The sequence below is a fragment of the Lichenostomus cassidix genome, chromosome 1 (assembly GCF_008360975.1).
Source record: "Lichenostomus cassidix isolate B80296 chromosome 1, HeHo_3.0, whole genome shotgun sequence".
Lineage (NCBI taxonomy): Eukaryota > Metazoa > Chordata > Aves > Passeriformes > Meliphagidae > Lichenostomus > Lichenostomus cassidix.
The window spans coordinates 97,163,143-97,183,644 of NC_139479.1; the positions used below are offsets into that span (position 1 = coordinate 97,163,143).

The 20,502-nt window shown below is 40.6% G+C and overlaps 1 protein-coding gene across 14 annotated transcripts in view; it reads left to right on the forward strand.

Moving 5' to 3' along the window:
- BBX (BBX high mobility group box domain containing) overlaps nucleotides 1-20,502 on the forward strand; it is a 137,363-nt gene that overhangs the window by 82,350 nt on the left and 34,511 nt on the right. For 13 of the 14 annotated variants that reach the window (XM_085072764.1, XM_085072693.1, XM_085072653.1 and 10 more), the window contains 4 exons: nucleotides 3,569-3,767; nucleotides 9,116-9,183; nucleotides 15,411-15,488; nucleotides 17,742-17,822. In XM_085072764.1, the coding sequence (XP_084928890.1) occupies nucleotides 3,569-3,767; nucleotides 9,116-9,183; nucleotides 15,411-15,488; nucleotides 17,742-17,822 (426 nt within the window). Of the gene's footprint in view, nucleotides 1-3,020; nucleotides 3,178-3,568; nucleotides 3,768-9,115; nucleotides 9,184-15,410; nucleotides 15,489-17,741; nucleotides 17,823-20,502 lie in introns of those variants that run through there. The other variant, XM_085072772.1, reaches the window with a different exon arrangement.

Here is a 20,502-nt window from a genome sequence, read left to right on the forward strand (position 1 = left end):
CTTTTTAGCATTTTCCTTCACTGAGAGGAAATTAATCAGGCTGCTCATAAATATGCACCAGCATTTTTATTTACTTACTTATAAGGGTAGTGTTCTTTTGTTAACTCTTACAGGATTTACTGGGAGTGTTAAGCTGCCTTAAAAAATGTCTGCTGAGATTGTTATTGTTCAAGCCCTATTCCCTTGCTAGAAGACACTTCATTTCTAAATATGTCTTTGCATCAGCAAGATCCGGGCAGTCAGGATTGTTTCCAGTAGGGAGCAGCCTGATAAATGTGATTAGACATTGGTATGGACTGCCCCAGGAGGTGGTGGAGTCACCATCCCTGGAGGTGTTTAAGGAAAGACTGGACATGGCATTGAGTGCCATGGTGTAATTGACAAGGTGGTGTTGGTCTGTAGGTTGGACTCAGTGATCTCAGAGGTCTTTTCCATCCTCACTGATTGTGTGATTCTGCTGCCATTCAGTGGCTGAACTGAACACTTCTCCCTGCAGGTCCTCAGCCACTGGTGTCACAGGTCCAGTCAGCCAGGCTGGGAGCTTGCTGGCCTTGTGGTGCCACTGCTTTGGCAGCAGCCTCAGAGTGGGAGGGGACAAACGTCCCAGCTTGCTAGCTGGAGTTTGGCAAGTCCACTGGCTGACGTATGGACTGCAATGTGTGTAACACAAACCCCTGCGTCCTTCAGGAGTGAAAAATGGAGTGTTGTATTTTCTGGGGGATTTTTTTTTAATATTAGATCTGTGGGATTTAATAGCATACATCTAAAGTTAAGCAGGTGCTGGAACCTAACCTGAGGTGTAGCTGGAATCCACCTGTGAGCTCCTGCTCCTACCACAACTAGAGAAAGCAAATCTTCTTTTATTTGATGATGAAGGTAACTCGTGGAGTTTTAATTTTAGTTCTGAAGTTACACCAGTCCTGCTGCATAGCATAACATTCTCCAGGCTTTCACAAAACACAAATAAGGCATCAGACCAATCTCACAAACACATCTTATTCTGTATCTTACATGGAACTTCAGGACATGGCCCTGCTGGGCAGTTTATTCCATTTGTTGTGGAAAGCAAGGTGGTGTCTTGCATTCCAAGTTAAGTACTTAGTGTTTGGGTTGGGCTTTTTTGTGGTTTTCTTTGGTTGGTTTGGTTTGCTTGTGTTTTGGGGTTTTTTAATCAATTTTAGACATCTGCTTAGACTGGCTGTGTTAAGTTGTTGTGCTGCACAGTAGGTCAAAAGGAGGAAAACAGTAAACTCAGCTATTGTCTTTGACCTTTTCTTGTTGCTGGGTAGCTCATTTAAGTTATCTTCTCATGACTTGGTAAGCAAAATCTGTTTGTTTTAGGCCTTGGTCTAATAGTCACAAAAATCAATAATGAAGGGCTTTCTGAGATTTGGATCAGGCTCCTATATGCATTTGTAAAAAGTACATCCTGGCCATTGTTTAACTTTTTTAATTCTCTTATGTGTTGAAACTGAACAGTTCTAGTGAGTTGTCTTCCCTCAGTTTGCTCCCTTCCCTTCAGAAACTGCAGTTAATGTTCACTTCTCAGCTCTGCAGTGAAAAGAAAGACATTAATACACCAGCTCACTTGGATTGCTCTTGTTGAAAACTGATTGAAAGCTTATTGCAGCCTCGTCTCACAAATGGCATGCGTTCTGGCTCTCATTTGATGGGCAGCCTGTCGGCTTGTCAAATTACCCAATAGAATAATTCAATTACTCAAAATAGCATTGCAGATACGAAGAGCTTATGCAGCTCGTTGCTAGCAACTCTGTGCTTTTCACTCTGCAGGCTGGGAACATGATTTGTGAGTGGGCTGTGGCTTTAACAATGGAAGGCAAAGCTGCTTCGTCGTGTATTTCCTTTCCTCCTCTTCCCTTACCCTCCCCTTCCTTTCCCTTCCCTCCACCAGGCTATTTTTGTGGTGTACTGAACTCCCAAACCAAACTGAGGGAAAGGGAAAAGGAGTGAGGTGTTGCAGTCCTTACTTTGCAGATTTAATACATACACCCTATTCAGAAAATACAGTGTGTATGTGGGTCAGCAATCCCTGCAGATTTTTATTATTTATAGCCATTTCTATAAATACAGGACTTCACACAGCAGGGTTCACGCAGTGCTGTGTTTCTTGTAAACCAAAACATTTTTATCTGCGCTACGGTCTGGAGGTAGCAAGTGCCAGCTCATAGGTGGAGATGGAAATGAAAGAAAGCAATGCACGTGCAATGGTGACCCTGCCACAAGGCAGACTGTTTGTTGAGCTGGGAAAACACTGTAGTGGCTCTAGCAGAGGACAAGGCTTTCAGTGCTATTTCTGTATTTGATGCCCAAGGGATTTTTTTCCTCTTTGCCTGTGTTTCTGTGCATGCATGTGCATGAAACATAGGTGCTTCTCTGTGCCATGAGTGGGACTGGTGACAGCTGTGTGGGTGGGAATATGTAATCACAGAACAAACTTCCTGCATCTGCCCTGCCATGTACTGCCAGGCACAAAACCACTCGTTTGCTGCCGTTCAGAGCCACCCAGTCGCAAAGGGGTATTGGGTTCCTTCTCCTGCGATGAGCACTGGTACTTGCTGGGTAGGCTCCCACAGCAGCAAGTGCTGTACACCCCTATCAGTTGTTAGGCAAACATCTGCAGCTGGAATGTGTGGCATGTTCCTCTGATTTGCCAGTTCTCAACCTTGCATAGCGACACGTGTAAAATACTCAAGTGCGGTGTTTCTGTTACTGTTAATGTTCAAAAATCTAGGTTAAATGTAGTCAGTAAGATTTTTGGAAAATGTTGGTGTTTCATTTTGTGAATAAAGTAGATTCTGGTCCTTTCCCCTATCCTTCAAACTTTGTGGAGGCATGCAGACTTTCTGTGGGATCCAGACTTTTTCCCCCACCCCCCATATGTAGTTTGGCTTCCTTTGTTTTGCTGCCTCATACCAAGAACGTAGCAAACATCTGAGATGTGTGCTGGGTGCTCAAGGCCAAAGAATGTTTTAAATGGTCACAGCTTGTTTTATGCAGCCATACAGCATGGTACATTTTGGAAGGAGCACTCTGAAGGTGTTTCACGTGGTACTGAGTATGATATTATACTGGTTGTGATTTGTTTTTGGTGCCTGGTTTGGGAAAGCGTATACTCAGATATTCTAAAATACAGAACTATTGAAGAATGAGTGCAAGGTAAGACATCATGCTGCATTTATTGCTAAATGTGTGTTTTTATTTGATTCAAACTAGAAGGTAAACCTGCAAAGGAATGCAAGTATCTGTTTCTCACAGCATGAGCATGTAAGCACTGGAGAGCAGTTAGCAGGATCAGAATTTCAGCCTGCTCTGGGTAATAGATCCTCAGGAGAGGGAAGAGAAAACGCATTTTTTTGATACAATTCATCTTAATATTTCTTCTTAGCAAATTATGTTGGCTGTTGGACCCTAAGCATGTGATTAAACTGTTAAAAAATCAAGATATTTAAGGATTAGTTACTGTATTAAATCCTCTTACATGCAGAGTGTTCTACTGCCCTGTATATAGTAAAATGTCACGACTGATAATTTTCGTTTTCTTTTCTAGTACAAGGATGCATTTATGAAAGCAAACCCAGGGTACAAGTGGTGCCCCACAACCAACAAACCTGTGAAAACCCAGCCATCCAGTGTTACGAACAGGAAAAAGCTATGGGCCATTGCATCAGACTCTGCAAAAGACTTACCGAGCCCAAGGAAAGTAACCAAAAGTGAAGAAATGCCACAACTTAACTTTGGGATGGCAGGTGAGATTTCCATCCACATTTCTCAGCTGTAACATCCTTATTTGTATTGAAATTGAACTGGGATAGCAGTTTTCTTTGCTACACATGGTACTGTAGTGTCCCAGATTAAGTTGCCAAAACGGTAGTTAAACCTTTGTGTAACAACTTCCTAAAATTTTCCCTAGTACGCGATTTATTTTCAGGCGTCAAGTCCAGATATGAGGCATCCTAACTCATACCCCCTTTGGGGCCCAGATTTGATTTTTGATTCCAGCTTATCTGCTGTTACAGACTTTCATTCTCTGGTCTCAAAGGAAAGTGCTGATTGTATGTATTCTGTTTCTCTGTCATAGAATGCTGTACTCTGTTCAGTAATTTACTATTTGCAAAAATAATCTATGGGTGTCTCTGAAGTTTCATATGTTAATATTCTTGTAGCTGAATGTACCAGTGGGGGTAACTTTTTTGTATTTAAATAAAGGAAAGCATAATTTAATTTCCCTTAAATGTGTTCTTTTGCCCACTATATCTTGAACGAACGAATTCTAAACTTCTAAACATTTGAAAAAAAAAAATATGTAAAGAAGTGTAGGTGGAGTGCCTGAACTGGTGAAAAGCAGATAATCTCTCACTGATATCCATAAATAGCAGAACTGTTGTAATCATGACCTTGAAATACAGAGACATTCATGTTAAATACTGGCAGCTTAAGAACCTAACAGTCAAGGTAAAACATATTTTTACCTGCCATTTCCCCCCCCCTTTTTTTTTTTTGCTTGTTTAAAGTTTCAGATGCATCAGTATTTACAAAATTAGAAAACTTTGTCATATCATACGTGGTTTATGACAGGTGTGTAGCAGATAGGACTTTTCTGCTTAGAGAGATTGTGAGCCGGAGAGTAGAAAATGGTTTTATGGAACAAATATAAAAGGATAAATAGGGATAAAGAGGCATGTATACCTTAGTATGGTGGTATGAAAATTCCTGTAATGAAAATCTTTCTAGCTCTTAAGGAACTGTGAAATGTGATCAAAATAAAAGTTTTTCATGCTACATAGTTCCAGTATATGGGAGAACATTTCCAAAAATCACAAGCCCCTTCAGCCCCATTCTGCTTTTGCTGTTAGAGGAGTCATTTCCATGCTCCTTTAAGATTTATTGACTTATGATAAAAAACACGTAATGAGTCTTAATCTACCTCTCATCCATCCGCCACTGTTCCTGCTGGGCTATCCTAATGTAGAGTTTTTGAGTACAGAGGTCGTGAATCAACCAACACCTGTCAGAGCAGGAGACAGAAAAATTAAAAATTAATTACAAATTAATCCATTGTTTTATCTGTAGAGCAATTTATTTCTGAAGAAGGTTCTTTTGTGCTACATGTGATACTTTTTATTTTATTTTTTTGCTCTGCAGACTTAGTCAATGAGCATAGTAATTCATAAGGATCTTGCTCCAGTCCTCATGCCAGTGAAGGCTGGCAGTATCTTGGTTATAAGAATAGCTCATAAAATAATGACAGCTTCTGACAGAGATGTTAGCAGCATCCACATCATGACAAGTGTGCCATGCCAAATGGATTACTGCTTTGTCAACTATATACCAGTTTGTGCTAAATATGTTTATTGTGCTCTTCTCTGCTTGACTTCACATGATAGTTCAACTCTCACTCTTCTACCCAGTACAATCTCTTTTAAAATACAGGCTGTATACTAGCTGATGAACTGAAATGTAGCTGAACCATCTCAAAAACACTTTTACCTTTGAAATGCCACTGACTTCCTTGTATCTTCAGAGCAGGTAGCTCCCTCTGGACAGGGTTTATATGATTCCAGAATCATGCCAAGAAATCTGTTTCATTTGTTGGTCGTTGCTAATTATGCCTGGATTGCTTTTTGTATATTACATTTTATTTTGGAAAATCTAATACGTAGAGAGCAAGATATTACTTTGTTTCTCTACATCCCACACAGGCTGTATCTGTCCTTTGTTTTTTAGCTTTACAAGAATAACCATCCCATATCCAAGTCTTCCATTCTGGCCTACCATTATATTGAGAAGCTGAGGTGTGGCACCAGCACTGGGCTTCTGACCTGCAGACCCCACTAGTGTTGTCCTTGATCATCCAGGCTGGAAGCTGTAATTGAGCATGTTTCTCCCATGATGTGGATCACCTGTTGTAGGGTGTAGGGCAAAGACAACTGCTGTTTGCAACATCTTTGCCATACAAATGTGCAGGATTCCCAGTACTTGCATATTTTTGCTGCAGGAGAAAACCATCCATGCCAAAATGCTTTTTAGTGAGGCAAAGGTTGGAAGAAAGGCACGTCTAGAGTAGGCTATATCCCTATGAAAATGTAGTTTTTGTTATTTAGAAAGAAGCTTAATTATGCACCCAAGTAAAAGTTAGTTGAAGCTGGTTCCTGCTGGCCTTCTTCCTGCTTCATACTTCCTTAGTTTGTTGTTTCCTCTGACTGAGAAATGGCGATGATGAACGAGCCAGCCTGCCGAGTCTGTAACCAGCCCAGAAGTAACAAAGTGTGTCATTCCCAAACAGAGAGATGGTTTTAAGTTTCATCAATATTAAAAGCTGTTGAGAAAGACACGAGTCGCCTTCCATTCTGCAAGTCAAATGTGTGTGCTATTTTCTCAGTACTGTTGATTTAAGAATAAATTCAGTGAAATACCCCTTAAAATTCCTCTTCATAACAGTAAATTCCTAGTGCCAGAAGAGAAACATTATTGTGCAGAGAAGGCACTATTAGCATATGGCAGTGTTTGGATATGTACATTTTGTCTTCCCTTAGGTGAAGTTATTTTGTAATTGGAAACATTAGTGGAAGGATTTTTGGTTTTATCATGAGCAGACATCTAAGCACCAACCCTCTGCTACAGCTGCAGCATAAGTGTTCAAGTTGTTTAAGCATCACATTAAACTTCTATTTTCCGTTTATTTGTCATTTTTTCCTTCCTCTTAATTTTTTATGTTTAAATACACAGTTTAAGTATTTGCTTACTTAGGGAGAAAAACACTAAACCACACTTCTATCTTTGTCCTCTTGTGATAAGCTACTTACTTTAAAGGCAGAAAGCCAAAACTACCAAGAAGGTATCTAGAAGAGGGGTAAGAATTTTACAGTCATAAGCTGGGAGTTCCTGAGATGGCCAAGACTGGGGAGGGGAAAAAGGACCAACAGGTAACTAAAATAAAGTACAAAAGAGCAGCTGGGAGTCATCACTGTGGTGTGGGCATAAGAAAGTGCTATAGTGCAGTTTCTCAGGCAAAGTGTTTTCAGGAACCCCCTCATCTGATGTGCTTGCTCTGCTGGTCATCCATATTTTAAAAAGTTGAACTCCACCTGGGGTAACTGCACAGGAGAGCTATAGGCATTGCTGGAATGATGGGAGATGGATGTGGATGATGACATAAGAAGATCTTCAGTTGTTTTGACCAGGGAAACAAGTAGAAGAAGAGTAGGATGAGTCCTGTAAAAGCAGAAAAGGAGATACCATTTAGGGAAACAGTTACTAATCTTAAAGATGTGTGTACCAGAAAAAACATGTGCTGCCTGGCCCTGAGTATATTTAAACTAAAAACTGGAAGAAAGCCCTTAATGCTTAGAAGATTTGGATCCTGCAAATGCCTTCCAAAGTAAAGAAAGTAGAAAGCAACCAGCCAAGGCCTTACTGTTTAATACGGGGCTCAGTAAGTTTATGGTGGGCCTGGAGAGCTCTTCCAATCTCTCCTTCCTCCAAATTAACTGCCTGCTCAGGCGTTATCTTTCAAGATATGTGCTCACTTTCTACTTCGTAATTGCTCTGATGTCCTCTGGTTTGAAGGACTGAATGGTTTCTGATCAACTAATTGGATGGCAAAAAGTGCTGTGCTGACAGGATCACTTATGGATTGTGCTTAGACACTTCCTGGCCCTACACATTTTGTGTCTCTTCTTGTTACTAGATCCTACACTTTTGATAGTGCCTTGTCTCTTCATAAAAGTGTCATACATTTCTTTTCCTTTATTATTTAAAAAGAAAAACTTCTTTTAAAAAAATACACCCCCCCACATGCCTTCTACATGTTTATTGTGGTGAATGAAAAAAGTTAATTCCTGTTGAATATTGGGTTTGAAGCTAGGATGCCTCTTTAACGCTATCTAATAATAAGCCACTTTTCTATCCATGAGGTAGTGAGTGACCCTGGTTTATTTACATTGTTTTCTTCTGTGTCTATTTAATGCCCTTCTAAATGGTGATAGAAAAAACGTACCTTGTGAATGTCAGTGAGAGATGCTGTCTGCAGGAAAACTTTGGGCAGCATCTGTGGCATTGAATTGAGCAGCATTGATTAGTATTCCCAGTAATTGGTCCTTAATCATCTGTAGCACTAAATGGTTTGGTGATTTACAGGTACAGGTTTGGCCCATGTCAGCTGAAAAGATAAAAAAATTCCACTCACATTATGGCTGTTGTATGAGACATTTGGCCACTTTCTGTCTCTCTGTTTCTACATGACACTGTTAAATCAGGCCTCTGCATTGCTTCCAAGGCATTCCCCCAAAATCAGACAATTAGTCTTCATAGTGATGAAGTGCAACCACTGTTCTCAGTGGAAAAGCTACTCCATGAGTAATGCAATGCCAGGGTTTATTGCTTTCACTTCTTGTCATTTTCTGAGCTCCTGAGGTGCAGGAGGGCTGGAGGGGAAAAGCTGTCAGTACCAAATACTTGGAGAAAGCACATTTATGTCTTCATTTTACTTTCCTCAATTATATATTTTATTGGCAGGGCAACAAGTAGGCAGGCAGCTTGCCTGGCCAGTGCCTGTGCTGTTCTGGCTTCATGCTTCAGAGCTGTCAGGCTGGCGCTTTTCACCACTAAATACAGCTCTAAATTAAAGATAAATGAAAATAGAAATTTTGCTTCCAAGCTTGATCGTGTTGTTTTGTTCCATCCTATTATTTGTTCAGTGGCTAAGGAATGAACCTCTCCCTTGGTAGAAGTATCCACTAACTTACAAACCTGTGCATTATTAGAGCATCTTTGTGTATATTTATGTATGAGATCATTACAGTTGCTGTTTTAAAGATATTCATCTCTGTAGTACATAAAACCTTTCGCAGTAAAATTGTAAATCCATGCAATGGGGTGTTAAGCACACAAATCCAATTAAATCCTTCAAACAGCTTTGAAAGCCTTCCCAGAGGGTACAGAAATGGTTATTTGTGATTCTCTTGAACTGCCTTTTATGGCAGCTTGCTGAGAGTGTCTGTGACAAGTAGTCTTCTGGGGCTTTAGTGGTGCAAGTGGTAGGTTTTTTAAACAAGCAAATGAATCAACCTAAGACTTGGTTTTACTCTTTCAACAGATCCTACACAAATGGGAGGCCTGAGTATGCTGCTTCTAGCAGGGGAACATGCACTTACTGCACAAGAGGTAAGAAACTCTCTTCTCTCACTTACCACAAGCTCTCAGTTTTAAAGAGCTTGTAAGAGGAATATTTGACCAGTGAGGAATAAAATTCAGGGCACATCTCAGGTAACGTCAGCTGGGAATGAAGTATGAGTCTTGTATCCCAGCTGTGCATCCAGAGCTTGAGCACAGTTCAGTATTAACTCTGCTGATACTTGACCACACCAGGCAGGCCTGCCCCATGAAGAGATATTGTCAGAGGTAGAAGAGTTGAAATACAGTGACTGTTAACAAACAGGTGATTTGCAAGCTCTTTTGGGCAAGGATTTTATATGCATGGGCAGTGCCTCGCATAACTGTGGCCTTGGCACTAACTGATAAATAAATAAATAGTTTCCTAAAGTCATTGTGTATGCATTCTGAAACCATGCAAGGGCTAAGATGTAATTGAAGTATTGCAGTCTGCTCCTATTTACTAAATCCTTATGTCTAAAAGGAAGTTTGTAGTTCAGTTGCCATCACAAACGTGTTACACATTTTTACAAAGGAGTCTCTGTAGGTAAGTGTTTGTGCATATCTGCAGTAGTGCAGAGGTCGCCGGTCTTTCTTTAGACTGATTACTAATATGATATATTTTGTAGGCCAGCTTTGAAAATTGTTCAAAAGGTGGCTTCATTTTGGTTATAATAAGTAGTCACTGCCATAGATCTCTAGCCCTAGGAAGGAGTTCTCTTCTGTTGTTGTTATTGGGAGCAAAAACAGTAATTAATGTAATCTATAAGGGTAGTGCATTTGAGATGTATTGCTCCTGTACTGCCAAGACTCCTCAATATTTTGCACAGCAGTTTTAGCCATGGAAGTTTTTGTGCTGTGTGGGTACTGACCTTCCATGCTGCAGCATGAAAAATAAGAAACACTGGTGCCAAATTGACAGAGAAGTGACAAGAAATACATTATTTTGTGCTAAAATTATACTGTCCTGTAGTTCTCAAACTTGTAATCTCTCATATTGGAGCAGAGAAGCTGTTTTTACTATGCTGTTACGTTTAAACGTGAGGGAAGGTGTCTCAGGTAGTAGTCACAGGTACTACATGCCTTTAAAAAAGGTCTCTACTATGAACTTGGGAGCTGAGGTGTTTTGATTTTACAAGTGCCTCAAGTACTGTGATTTCAGATGGCAGTGTAGGAATAAAATCTACACATAGATTTAGAGTCAAATCCAAAAGGATGTTGTGTGATGGTTTTAGTACATGTAAGTTTTTTTTAATCACAATTTTGTTACTTTGAGCAAAAGACACACTTCCCATATGCCTACATAAACCCCATTTTTTGTGACAGAAGTATGCAATATGATTTGTGATGAAATATTCACTTTATGTATAAACTACACTCTGCTCTTCTGGGTCTGTAGTCTTCTTTTGAAACCTGGCCTCCATATCAAATAAGCAAGCTATGTAATGCTTTCCCCAAAAAAGTAGAGCAAAATAATTGTCATAAATACAGCCCAGACAAAACTAGTTGGGGGGTTTGTTGGCTGTTGTTAGAATCATGATGGGCCATAACCTAGCTCATACTTACTAATGAGTTACCCTATTTTAATTGTCCTACTCTTTCTGACAAGTGTTTAAGGGAGACAGCACTTTCCCAGCAAATGGCACACCTCTGATTCCTTTTGAGGGTCCCCTTTGTAAAATAACTCCTCCAGATCAGTTGGGGTGATTGGTATTCTCAAAGGCAGAATACCCAAATGAACAAAGTTCAGTCCTCCTAACTGTGTGTTAGCAGGAATTTAGCCTCCAGCTGTGTGTCCAAGTGCTGTGAAACTTCCTCAGTTTCTATTCTGTGGCAGCCCTGGTGTGTCTTCCATTTTTCTTTATTTTCTTATGTTTCAGTGGTGATTAGATGGAGAGCAAATATTTCTTAGGCATGTGCATCCCAAATACAGTAATGATCCTAAACCTATTTAGACTTGAATAACTGAACAGGTCTTCTGTCTTCCCACCCTCATGTGGACAGAGGAGATGGTCATCTTTGCATGCCTTTAGAAGAATCTATGGCTGGATTTCCATGCTTATGGTCTCACACTTTAACCAGCATCTGGAAGGTTAGCAGAACATGCTTGGAGATGGTATGACAGGCTCAGAAAGTAGCTCGAGAATTCATTGTAGAGTTGGGAAGCTGCTTTCCTCTTAGATGGAGAGGAGTCAGTTGTGTTGCATTAGAGTTAGTATCCACGTGGGAGAGAATGTGGTGTACTAAGATGACTGCTGAGGTGTAGTTAGTGAAGAGGTTCAGAAGTTGCTTTATTATGGAGACCATATGTATTGTTTTTATATGCACATAAGTATATAAATACATGTTGTACATCTAAAGCCTTGGCATTTCTGTTTAAGAAAAAAGGACAGAGACAGTGCCATTTTTTTAAGGAATGCTCTAAATTATATCATGTAATCTACATTATCATTAAAGTGTGTGTATACGCTTCAGATACAAGTGCACATATATGGTTCTTTAACTGGGGATCTGCCAGACACGGGATTACCTGTCAACATGCAGATTGACTCTGTGCATATGTATGATTACACAGGCTTGGGTGGCCTTGTAAGCATATATAGTCTTATAATTTTGAAGTTGTTAATAGAGAGAGGAGGGCAGCTCTGGCACAGTTTTGCTCAGCACTTGAAAGAGGAGGAAGGATTGTACTTAGAAGTCTGCTAATCCCAATGAAATGTACTCAACGCCTGCTGATGTTCTGCCAGGTTAAATGAATGGATAAGGGTTTTTCAGGTGAGGTATTCAATCTTCAAGTTGTCAGAAGCCCAGATGTCAAGTAAAAAGTGACCTGCCAGCAGTGGGATGGGAAGAGGCACAAAGGTGATATTTAACAAATTGGTTTGAAGCTTCAGTTGCCATCTCTGTATGTTGCTGCTATGTTCCTGTTTGTGTAAATTTTTGCAATAGAGAGTTTCTCTTCTGATAACAGAATTCAGTGTCAGTAGGTGATCGATTTCCAGGCAGCAGCTGGATTTACTAAGCAGATAGGCAAGATAATCTACAGACCTTACAGGCAGTCAACAAAGGACTTGGATAGGCAGTGAGTATCCCTCTGCATTTTGGATCCTTTTATCAGTTACACAGGACTGTGGTGTATGAGCGTATTTTATTGAACACCCGAGCAGAGGTGCCAGATGGGTCTGATCCAGCTGCTGTGGTTGTGCCAGGCAAAGCCTGGTCCTCGCCGCAGGTTATTGGGAGCAAGGCTGAAGTGGTGAGCAGCGCTGGGTGAGCAGCGCTCCTTGCGTGCCCGTTTGCCTCCCTGCACATCTCCCTTACTCGTCTGTCAGGCACTTTCCTTGCCTTACAGCAGCACCTAGTGGACTCTCTGTAGGTTACTGCCCAGAAATCCCGAAATCCACAGCGTCCCAAACCTGCCTGTCTGCCAGCACTAATGCCTCACACCAGTCACAGTGTGGCTGTCTCAGGGGTTTTCCTCCACCCTTGTTCAGCGTGATCATTTTAGAGCAGATTATGGTAACCTGCATGGAAAGGAAGGCCACAGAGGTGTTATTCTTGTGGTTTTCCTCTTTTTGAGAACAAAAGGTAGTTTTGCATGTCATGCTCGGTCTGTGCAGGGTGTGAATCAGAAGTGAAAAATCTCTCAGTGCAGCTTGAGGGAAATCTGGGAGGAAGAAAGAGGAGAAGAAATGAGACGTTGAGGACATTTTATTAGAGCAGGAAATGAGACGCACAAAATGGCACTGTCTGTGCATCTGTTCCCTTTGGTAATTATTTTAATTCTTTGATCAGGTTCAGCCTGGGAAAGGTTAGAAGTGCTGGAGATAATAAGTTTCCCACAGGTCAATAATGTTTGGGAAGCAGCAGAGTAGAAGAAACAAGCTCAAGTTAGTGCTCTGTCAAGTAAAGGCAACAGTATTAACTTTTTTTAAAAAGTAGCAGGAATTGATATGAATACCATAGTGGTTTCAATCACAAAAATCTCCCCTGCGTTACTGAGCACCAGCAGTCTGTCCTCTACACACAAAACTGTAGAAAACTGGGCTTCACACCTCCCACATCAAGTAGTTAATGTACTGCCAGGTGCACAAGCTGTGCCCGGTGCCCAGCACGTTGCCTCTGAGGCAGCAAGAGGGCTCATCCTGAGTGAGTGTCTGACAGCACTTGCATGGTGGGGGCTGAGCTGGGATAGCCCCCCTTGGAAGGGCACTGCCACTCCAGCACGGAGCTCCTGGGCTCCATTGGCTCAATGGTCCTGAATTCAGAGCTGCTCTCTGCCCTGCCAGCTCAGGCGTGCGCTGACACATTTGTGTGGACATGTCCCGAGATAGGCAAGGGAGCTGGGAAGCCACGGTGTCATTGCAGCAGGTGGGCAGAGCTCAGGTATGCACGGCCCTGCCAAGAGAGCTTCCACACGGCTTCCCCTAAGCAAAGAAGTGCCCTTTTGTGTGCTGCATTGGAAAGGCTCCACTTACAAACTTCTTCCATGGATGCTGCAAACTAAGCTGTATAAGGCAGCTGGTGGAACTGCAGAAAATTCAAGTTATATGAGAAACCAAGTCCAAAATTTGATTATTCCTTTAAGAATCCCACCAGTGCAGTGGCATACAATAACCAAATGGCTGTTCAGACATGCAAGCTGCAGCCTTACATATTTTACACCACTGCAGAGTCTCAGGCCTTCAGAGATGGGTCGCTCAACAGCAGCAAGATGCTTTCCTGGTACAATGTAGACTATTGCTGAGGCATAGACATATTAAACAGATTATACAGAAACATGATAAAAGTCAGTAATAAACACTGCATCAGTGAAAACAGTAGCTCAACACATTGAAAAGGCAAAAGATAGGCATTAAAAATACATTCTTTGTGGCCCTTTGGGTTGCTGTACTTTCATAGTACCCTGATAAAACATTTGCCTCAGTGTTTAATAAATACAGTGGAAATATAGATCACAGGAGTCACTGTTGCTGCTCGGTTTTATGGCAGGGAAGAAGCAAGTTTGTTTGTACATGTAAGCAAATTGACATGTTGGCATATTTCCCCTTGGCCTGTGGGTTGCTACACTTGGATTTAGTGTTTCCAGGGGAGCATGGGTAGCAGATTCCTGAAACCAAATGCCACTGTTACTATTGCAGTGCTTCAGGATCTCAAACAGCAGCAGGAGCAGCAGGGCAGGCTGCACGTGCTGCAGGCCTGCGTGCGCCATGGGGCTTTGTGCTTGCCAACAACAGGTGCAGTCAGTCAAATCTCATGTGTGCCTTCACCAATAAAAGCTGTTGATATACTCATTTAGATAATAAGGAAAAGCCCCACATTTATTTTTGAATTTTTTAAATAGAGTGAAATTTCAAGGAGAAAAAAGTTGTTAGGGAAAAAATTTCCATCCTGTTACTTTTTCTAAAATCTTACAAGGACTCCTTCCTTTTTTTAACACATCTTGCAAGCCATGTTACCTACCTTATTTTGTACTAAAAGTACCTCATGCTCTTAGGGGTTTATACTTGTAAGTCTTCTACACTCAAATGCAACACTTGTATCATATCTTATAGAATTCATTTACAAAATAATGCTTGATTAATACATTTCTAGCTAATAAGAATACTATGGCTAAGATCTGTGTTAATTCAAATAAGGCTTTTGGTTTTGAACAGTAATTTCTTTGTATTTTGTTTTCAGATATAATGACTTTTTCTTGCACTGCTTCTCAAAAGCACCCCTAAAATGTATGTTTAGGTGATTTGAGAAATTTTAGGGCTACCTTTATCTACTTATTTTCATGTTATGATTGGAGATTATTTTTCTAGTAAGTATTCCTGTCACTTAGCAATTCTGTATCTTCAAAAATGTTTTTAACCTATTAAGTAATCTTACTCAGAATGATAGCACAAAATACAGATATAGCAGTGTTGGTAGCATCACCAGTACAAGACAGTTATGTGCGTTGTCCAGTATAATCCATTGAGTATTCTGTTGCATAAAACTATTCTGACAAGTTCAGAAATATAAAAGGAAAGACAAAACTGGTATTTTTGTGGTCCTTCTTCTCTGATCATTTTCAAATGCATTAAAATGGGTGCTAAACTATGTTTTCATCTATAAATACGATTTCATCTTTCCAGGACTGTGAAACATTAGCTTGTCCTTCTTCTCTTAAATGGTTTGTTTTGCTCATTATTGTTTTTAGCTTGAGTGAAGCACCTTTGAGGTCTTACTCTGCACACTCCTTGTTTCAGGTTTCCTCCACTACTTGCCAGTCTGATGCAACTAATTCTACAGAAGGCTGTCAGAAGTCATTGTTTCAGTTTGCAGAGGTGAGTTTTTTTAGAAGGGTTTTCTTTCTAAGTGTTTCTTTCTAAGAAGTGTCGGATGTCCAGCTGAAAGAAAAATCAAATGTCTTTAAATATGATGCTTTTATTTGTGCCCTCATTTTGGGGTTTATTCTGTTGAATCATTTATCAAGTAGGTAGGCTGGTCAGACTTGAAGTGCAGGAGAGTGTGTTTAGGAATATGGTAGAAACCTAAGTGCAATAATGGAGCTGTGGTTTAAACTGTAATTTGGAGATGCATCATTCCTGCACTTAGTTTTAAACTAGAGCCTTATTAACTAAAGTTTTTACTTGTATCTGGATGTTACATTATGTTTCTAATCTATTGTGGCTGTTTTAGTCATTGGTTCCATCAAAATAACTGTAGTTCCTAAATTTCCAAAACTTTCTTCTATTCTGTAACCACCAGACAGCTCTATGCAACTCTGCTTTAACTTAGCAATGTACAGTATTTTTGCCAACATACTCCAGTTATTGCTAGAAGTGCAAATGTGGGGTATGTGTTCTTTTTCTTTGAAGTAGACAGTTTCATCGAAGTCTTAATGGGTTTCATTAGTATAAATAACATGACAAAAATGAGATTGCAAGGAACTCTGGCCCTCTGCAAGCGTCACTTTTTGTCGGTATTGTTCCAACTTTTGAAATAGTCATAATAAGTGACACAGAAATATGTAGTTGAATAGATACTGATTTTCGAGGACACTGGATAGTTTTTAAGTAAGTGTATATGGAAAGAAAGTGTATTTGTCATAGTAGGGGCTTTTTATTACCTGTGTTCACACCAGCTGTGAATCTAACTTGTCTGTCTGTAATACTCATTGTCCTGTTCACCTACATACTCCTCCCTAAAATATCGTCATTTCTGAGCAGATACACTGCAATCGTAGCACACAGAAAATGGGACTTTTTTTTCAGTTGGTTTATTTTAACATCAATGTACAAGCCCTTGAGTTCCAACTCAAGATCTAAGTCTTGCAAATGTATTAGAAATAAATTGGAGCACTGATCCTTTATTTCTGTTTAAAGGTAATGGCCAGAGTAAAGGAGATAACCTGTAATTAGTCTCTTAAACAGCCTGCTGGCTTTTCTTGTTAGGAAGAGGAAATGCCTGGTGTGCCAGCAATGAAAAGCAATACTTAGAGGCTTCTTAAAATTGGTTAATTCCAGTATCACTTACGACACTTCTGTGGTAATGATTCAAAATCCATCTTCCCGTATTTCTGAGATGCTTCTGTGTGCTTTTACTGTCAGTAGAGCAATGTCTTACATTGTATAGTTCCTCCTGATAATGGTCTGTTTCTTGAATTTCACTGCTGAATCTTTTAAAGAGTAAGACAAATACCAGCTTACCTCATTGTTTCAGTTTATTTTACAGTGTTGAAGGAGGGAATTGCCAGACCCAGTTGGTAGTAGGCAGGAATTGTGTTGTGTGCTGCCAGATATGCCCTTGATAAGCGCTTCTGACCTCTGGCTTTTCCTTCCCATTGAAGAAAAATTTCAGTGGGTGCCTGGAAACAAGCTCACCTGCACTGCTAAAACATGTGGTTTAGAAATAGCTTACTGATGATCAGTAATTAGAAATGCAAATTAGCCAGTCTTATTTTTCAAGGATGTTAAACAGCCTGTAGTGAGGGTGCACCTAACCAGTGCATGGTAGGTGTGTGTGTCAGTGGCAAAATAATTGGTACTCGTACTGAAGTCTAATATTAATCAGAGGTGTCATTTGCAACAAAACTAATTGACACAAGTTAAACAGTATGAAATGCAGTTACCTTAGTGTCTGGGATAGATCTGGTGTCTCAAAATACCTGCACACATTATGTTCCTGTCCACACTTACCTTCTGTGCTAAGTAGCAATTTGTGCTCTATCATCACCACTATTCTGCAGTCTCAAGTCTTTCACTGAACTGTGAAATACAATACAGTGTTAAGTATTTGTTGCTAACCCTTCTTCAACATATCAGCAGGCAAATAAAAGCCCTTCCCAAAAAGGCCTGTTTTGTTGATCCTAGGAAAGATTTTCCTTGTGAAAAATAATTCAGGATCACCATTTGACAGATCGCCTGTTAGTGTGTTTCCTGGAAAGCACATATGTTTGTTTTAAGGTGTGTTGGGACTTGTTTGCATACTCTGGGGCACCAAGAATCTGTGTATGACAGATTATAAATTTAGCATGTTGAAGTGTGATACTGAAACTGAAGAGTTAGGTAACACAAGCATAATTGTCTTCCTGACAGATCTCTTCAAACACATCACAGCCTGGAGTCCTGGGGGCAGTAAAACAAACGGAGGAGTCTGCATTGTTTCAGTTTGCTGAGGTACAATGGCTGAACGTGGTGGGGGAGGATGGGAGGAAGCAGGGAAAGGGTAAGGGTAAGAGTTGTCTCTGACTGGCAAAGCACCCTGTCTTATCAGGGATTCCCATCAGGAGATGTGTATCTTCCTGACAGCATTGTGTTAAGAAAACCATGGTGTGAACAACCAGCGAGGGGATGAGATGTTGGCCAGTTCTACCAGCTGTAGCGTGAAAGAGAGATACTGGGCTTGTGAACATTACCTAGCCTTCCATACCCAAAGGATCACTGCAGACATATTATCCAAATGGCCTTTTAATTTACATCTAGGAAAACAGCAATTAAAAGACATTCTGAAATGACAGTATGTACTGCCTGTGGAACAGGCTGCAGCAGTGCAGAATGGTGACTGCTTTAGAGGCAGGAATCATTGGGAGAATCCTTGCGGGTCAAAGGAAGCTTTGACCAGCTGCAAGGATATTTAGGAGCACTGTTAGGTGGTGACTTATCAAACCGATCAATTACCCATAAGTATGTAACCTATCTGCCTTCCTCCACATACTGAAGATTTGGAGTTCATTAAGCACTGCTTTTAAGAATTTCTTCTCCCATGTGTTGAATGTGTCTCTGTGAATTGACTTTCCACACATATACTCTTCTTGCCCATTTGGGGGAGTCTGATACTGCTTGCAGAATCAGTTATGCCACAGGTGCATTTAGTGTGTGTCTGAAAAGGCTGGGATAGGAGCTGGTGCTATTGCAGAGGAGCATAATGGGACCTAAAGATACCATGTTTGTTATTCTGTGTGTTTATAGAGGTTTGGCTATATACCACACACGTCTTTCTGTGAAATGTTGAGCTAATTGTCTGCTGTGTGTTTTTAGCTTGACTACAATGGGCCTTAGTGTTTTTCTTAGGAGGCCCAAGGAAGAAAAATCAATTCGCTGATTCAGGTGCCAGAAAATATCTGACTACAAACACCCTTGTAAAAGATACAGTAGAGTTAATATCTCTAATCATGGTGTTTTTATATGTACCACATTTTTGAAAATTAGAAGTTAATTTGCAGAGTTCTTTTGAGAAAATTAGTAGAATTGAGCAGGATTAAACTTTGTGCTGAAGCCAGACTTTTAAACCAAAAGATGCAAACTGGAATAATACTGTGAGTCTGCTAACTTTGTTTCAAAAATCCCAGGTCATTCTGGATATCTGTAGAGTGGAACAGAGTATGTTTTGCATTTAGTACAACATTCTTAAATTGTCTTACAAAACCTGTCTTAGGCATACTCTCAGAATTTCACAGAAGCTAAAATCATTTCCTCTCCTAACTGAACAAACAAAATGACAAACCTGAAAATTGTCATATGGATGTGACAGTGCATTGAGCTGCATTCCACTATGCTGAGTGAGCTCATTTGTCTATTGGAGTGCATGTATGAATCATCAAATGTTAGATAGGTGCTTAGAAAGTTAATTAGCGTTTTCTGAGGACAGTTTTAGAGTCAGGGTTAATCTGTTTTTCTTGTAAAAATATTTAAATGTGTGTGCAGTCTGGAGGGGTTGGTTTTGTTTTGGAAATAGGAGACAGAAATCTGGCTGTGGTTATTCTTATTGCGAAACCTTAATGGCAGTGAGGAACATAATTTTTATCTATAGCAGTAGAGAAATGGCATTTTTCTAAGCTTGCAGCCTGGTGATTTCATTTAGGTTGTTCCAGGGGAAAATATTGAGCATGTTACAGAACCTCTTTAAGCTTTCTCCCCTGCTATTAAAGCTGCTTGTGCTCTTTCAGCTATAAGGGCTTTCATTTGCACAGGCTGTCTTTGTCAAGTTTGGCAAAAGTCCTATTCCTTACTGTGCCACTTCTTACTGGGTCCTGTCTATATGAACGTGTAACTGCGTTTAGTGAGCTAAATTATGGCAAGCAATTTGCAGTGGGCTGCTGTTAGCAATGTACAGTGCTACAAAAGAAGAAAGAGAGGGAGAGAAAGTAGTTATTTAACCAGTAGCCAAGTAGACCTGCAAAGAAATGTGAAGTGTGCTCTGGTCTGATGTGCCTGGAGACTTCTGGCAGCCATCCCAGCTCAGTTTTGGTTCTGGCTGGGTGTTCCTCATATGTTGCCTTTCTCTTCACCGCCTTAGCAGCAGGGTGAGTAAGAGTGCCTCTTTGTGAAGACAGCGATCCCATTGAGTAGGTTTGTCATTTAAAATGGACACCTTTACCCCAGGAGTACAAGTGCCCTGTCACTCAGAAGCAGCTCGTTATGTGTGGAGTAGAATGGGATTCTTTTTGTCTTTACAGCCTCACTTAGTCTTTCATCTGGTTGTCTGTTCCAAGTGCTGTAGTTGTCAATTAAAGCTGTTCAGGATATGGCTAATGAGGCCTGCCCAGTGACTTGCTACAACAGATGATAAAAATCCTGGAAGCAAGACTTCTCTTGGTTCTGTGGGTGCGCAAGCAAATGCCTTGGGGGTCTTCAAAGATAATGTGACATCCTCATAAGAGCTTTGTGAAGTTTGGAGTGCTGTCAAGTTATGCTTTTGGCTCTCTCATGCTGCTCTGATCTTACAAGTACTTGGCCCTGCTTTTGTCCTTCTCATTTGAACCTTTATGGAAAGGCATTCTGTGGGCCATGATTTCTGAGCGGTGGGCCATGTTCCTTAGGGCAGTGGCTCTTTGCAGGCAGTCTGCTCACAGGGGCT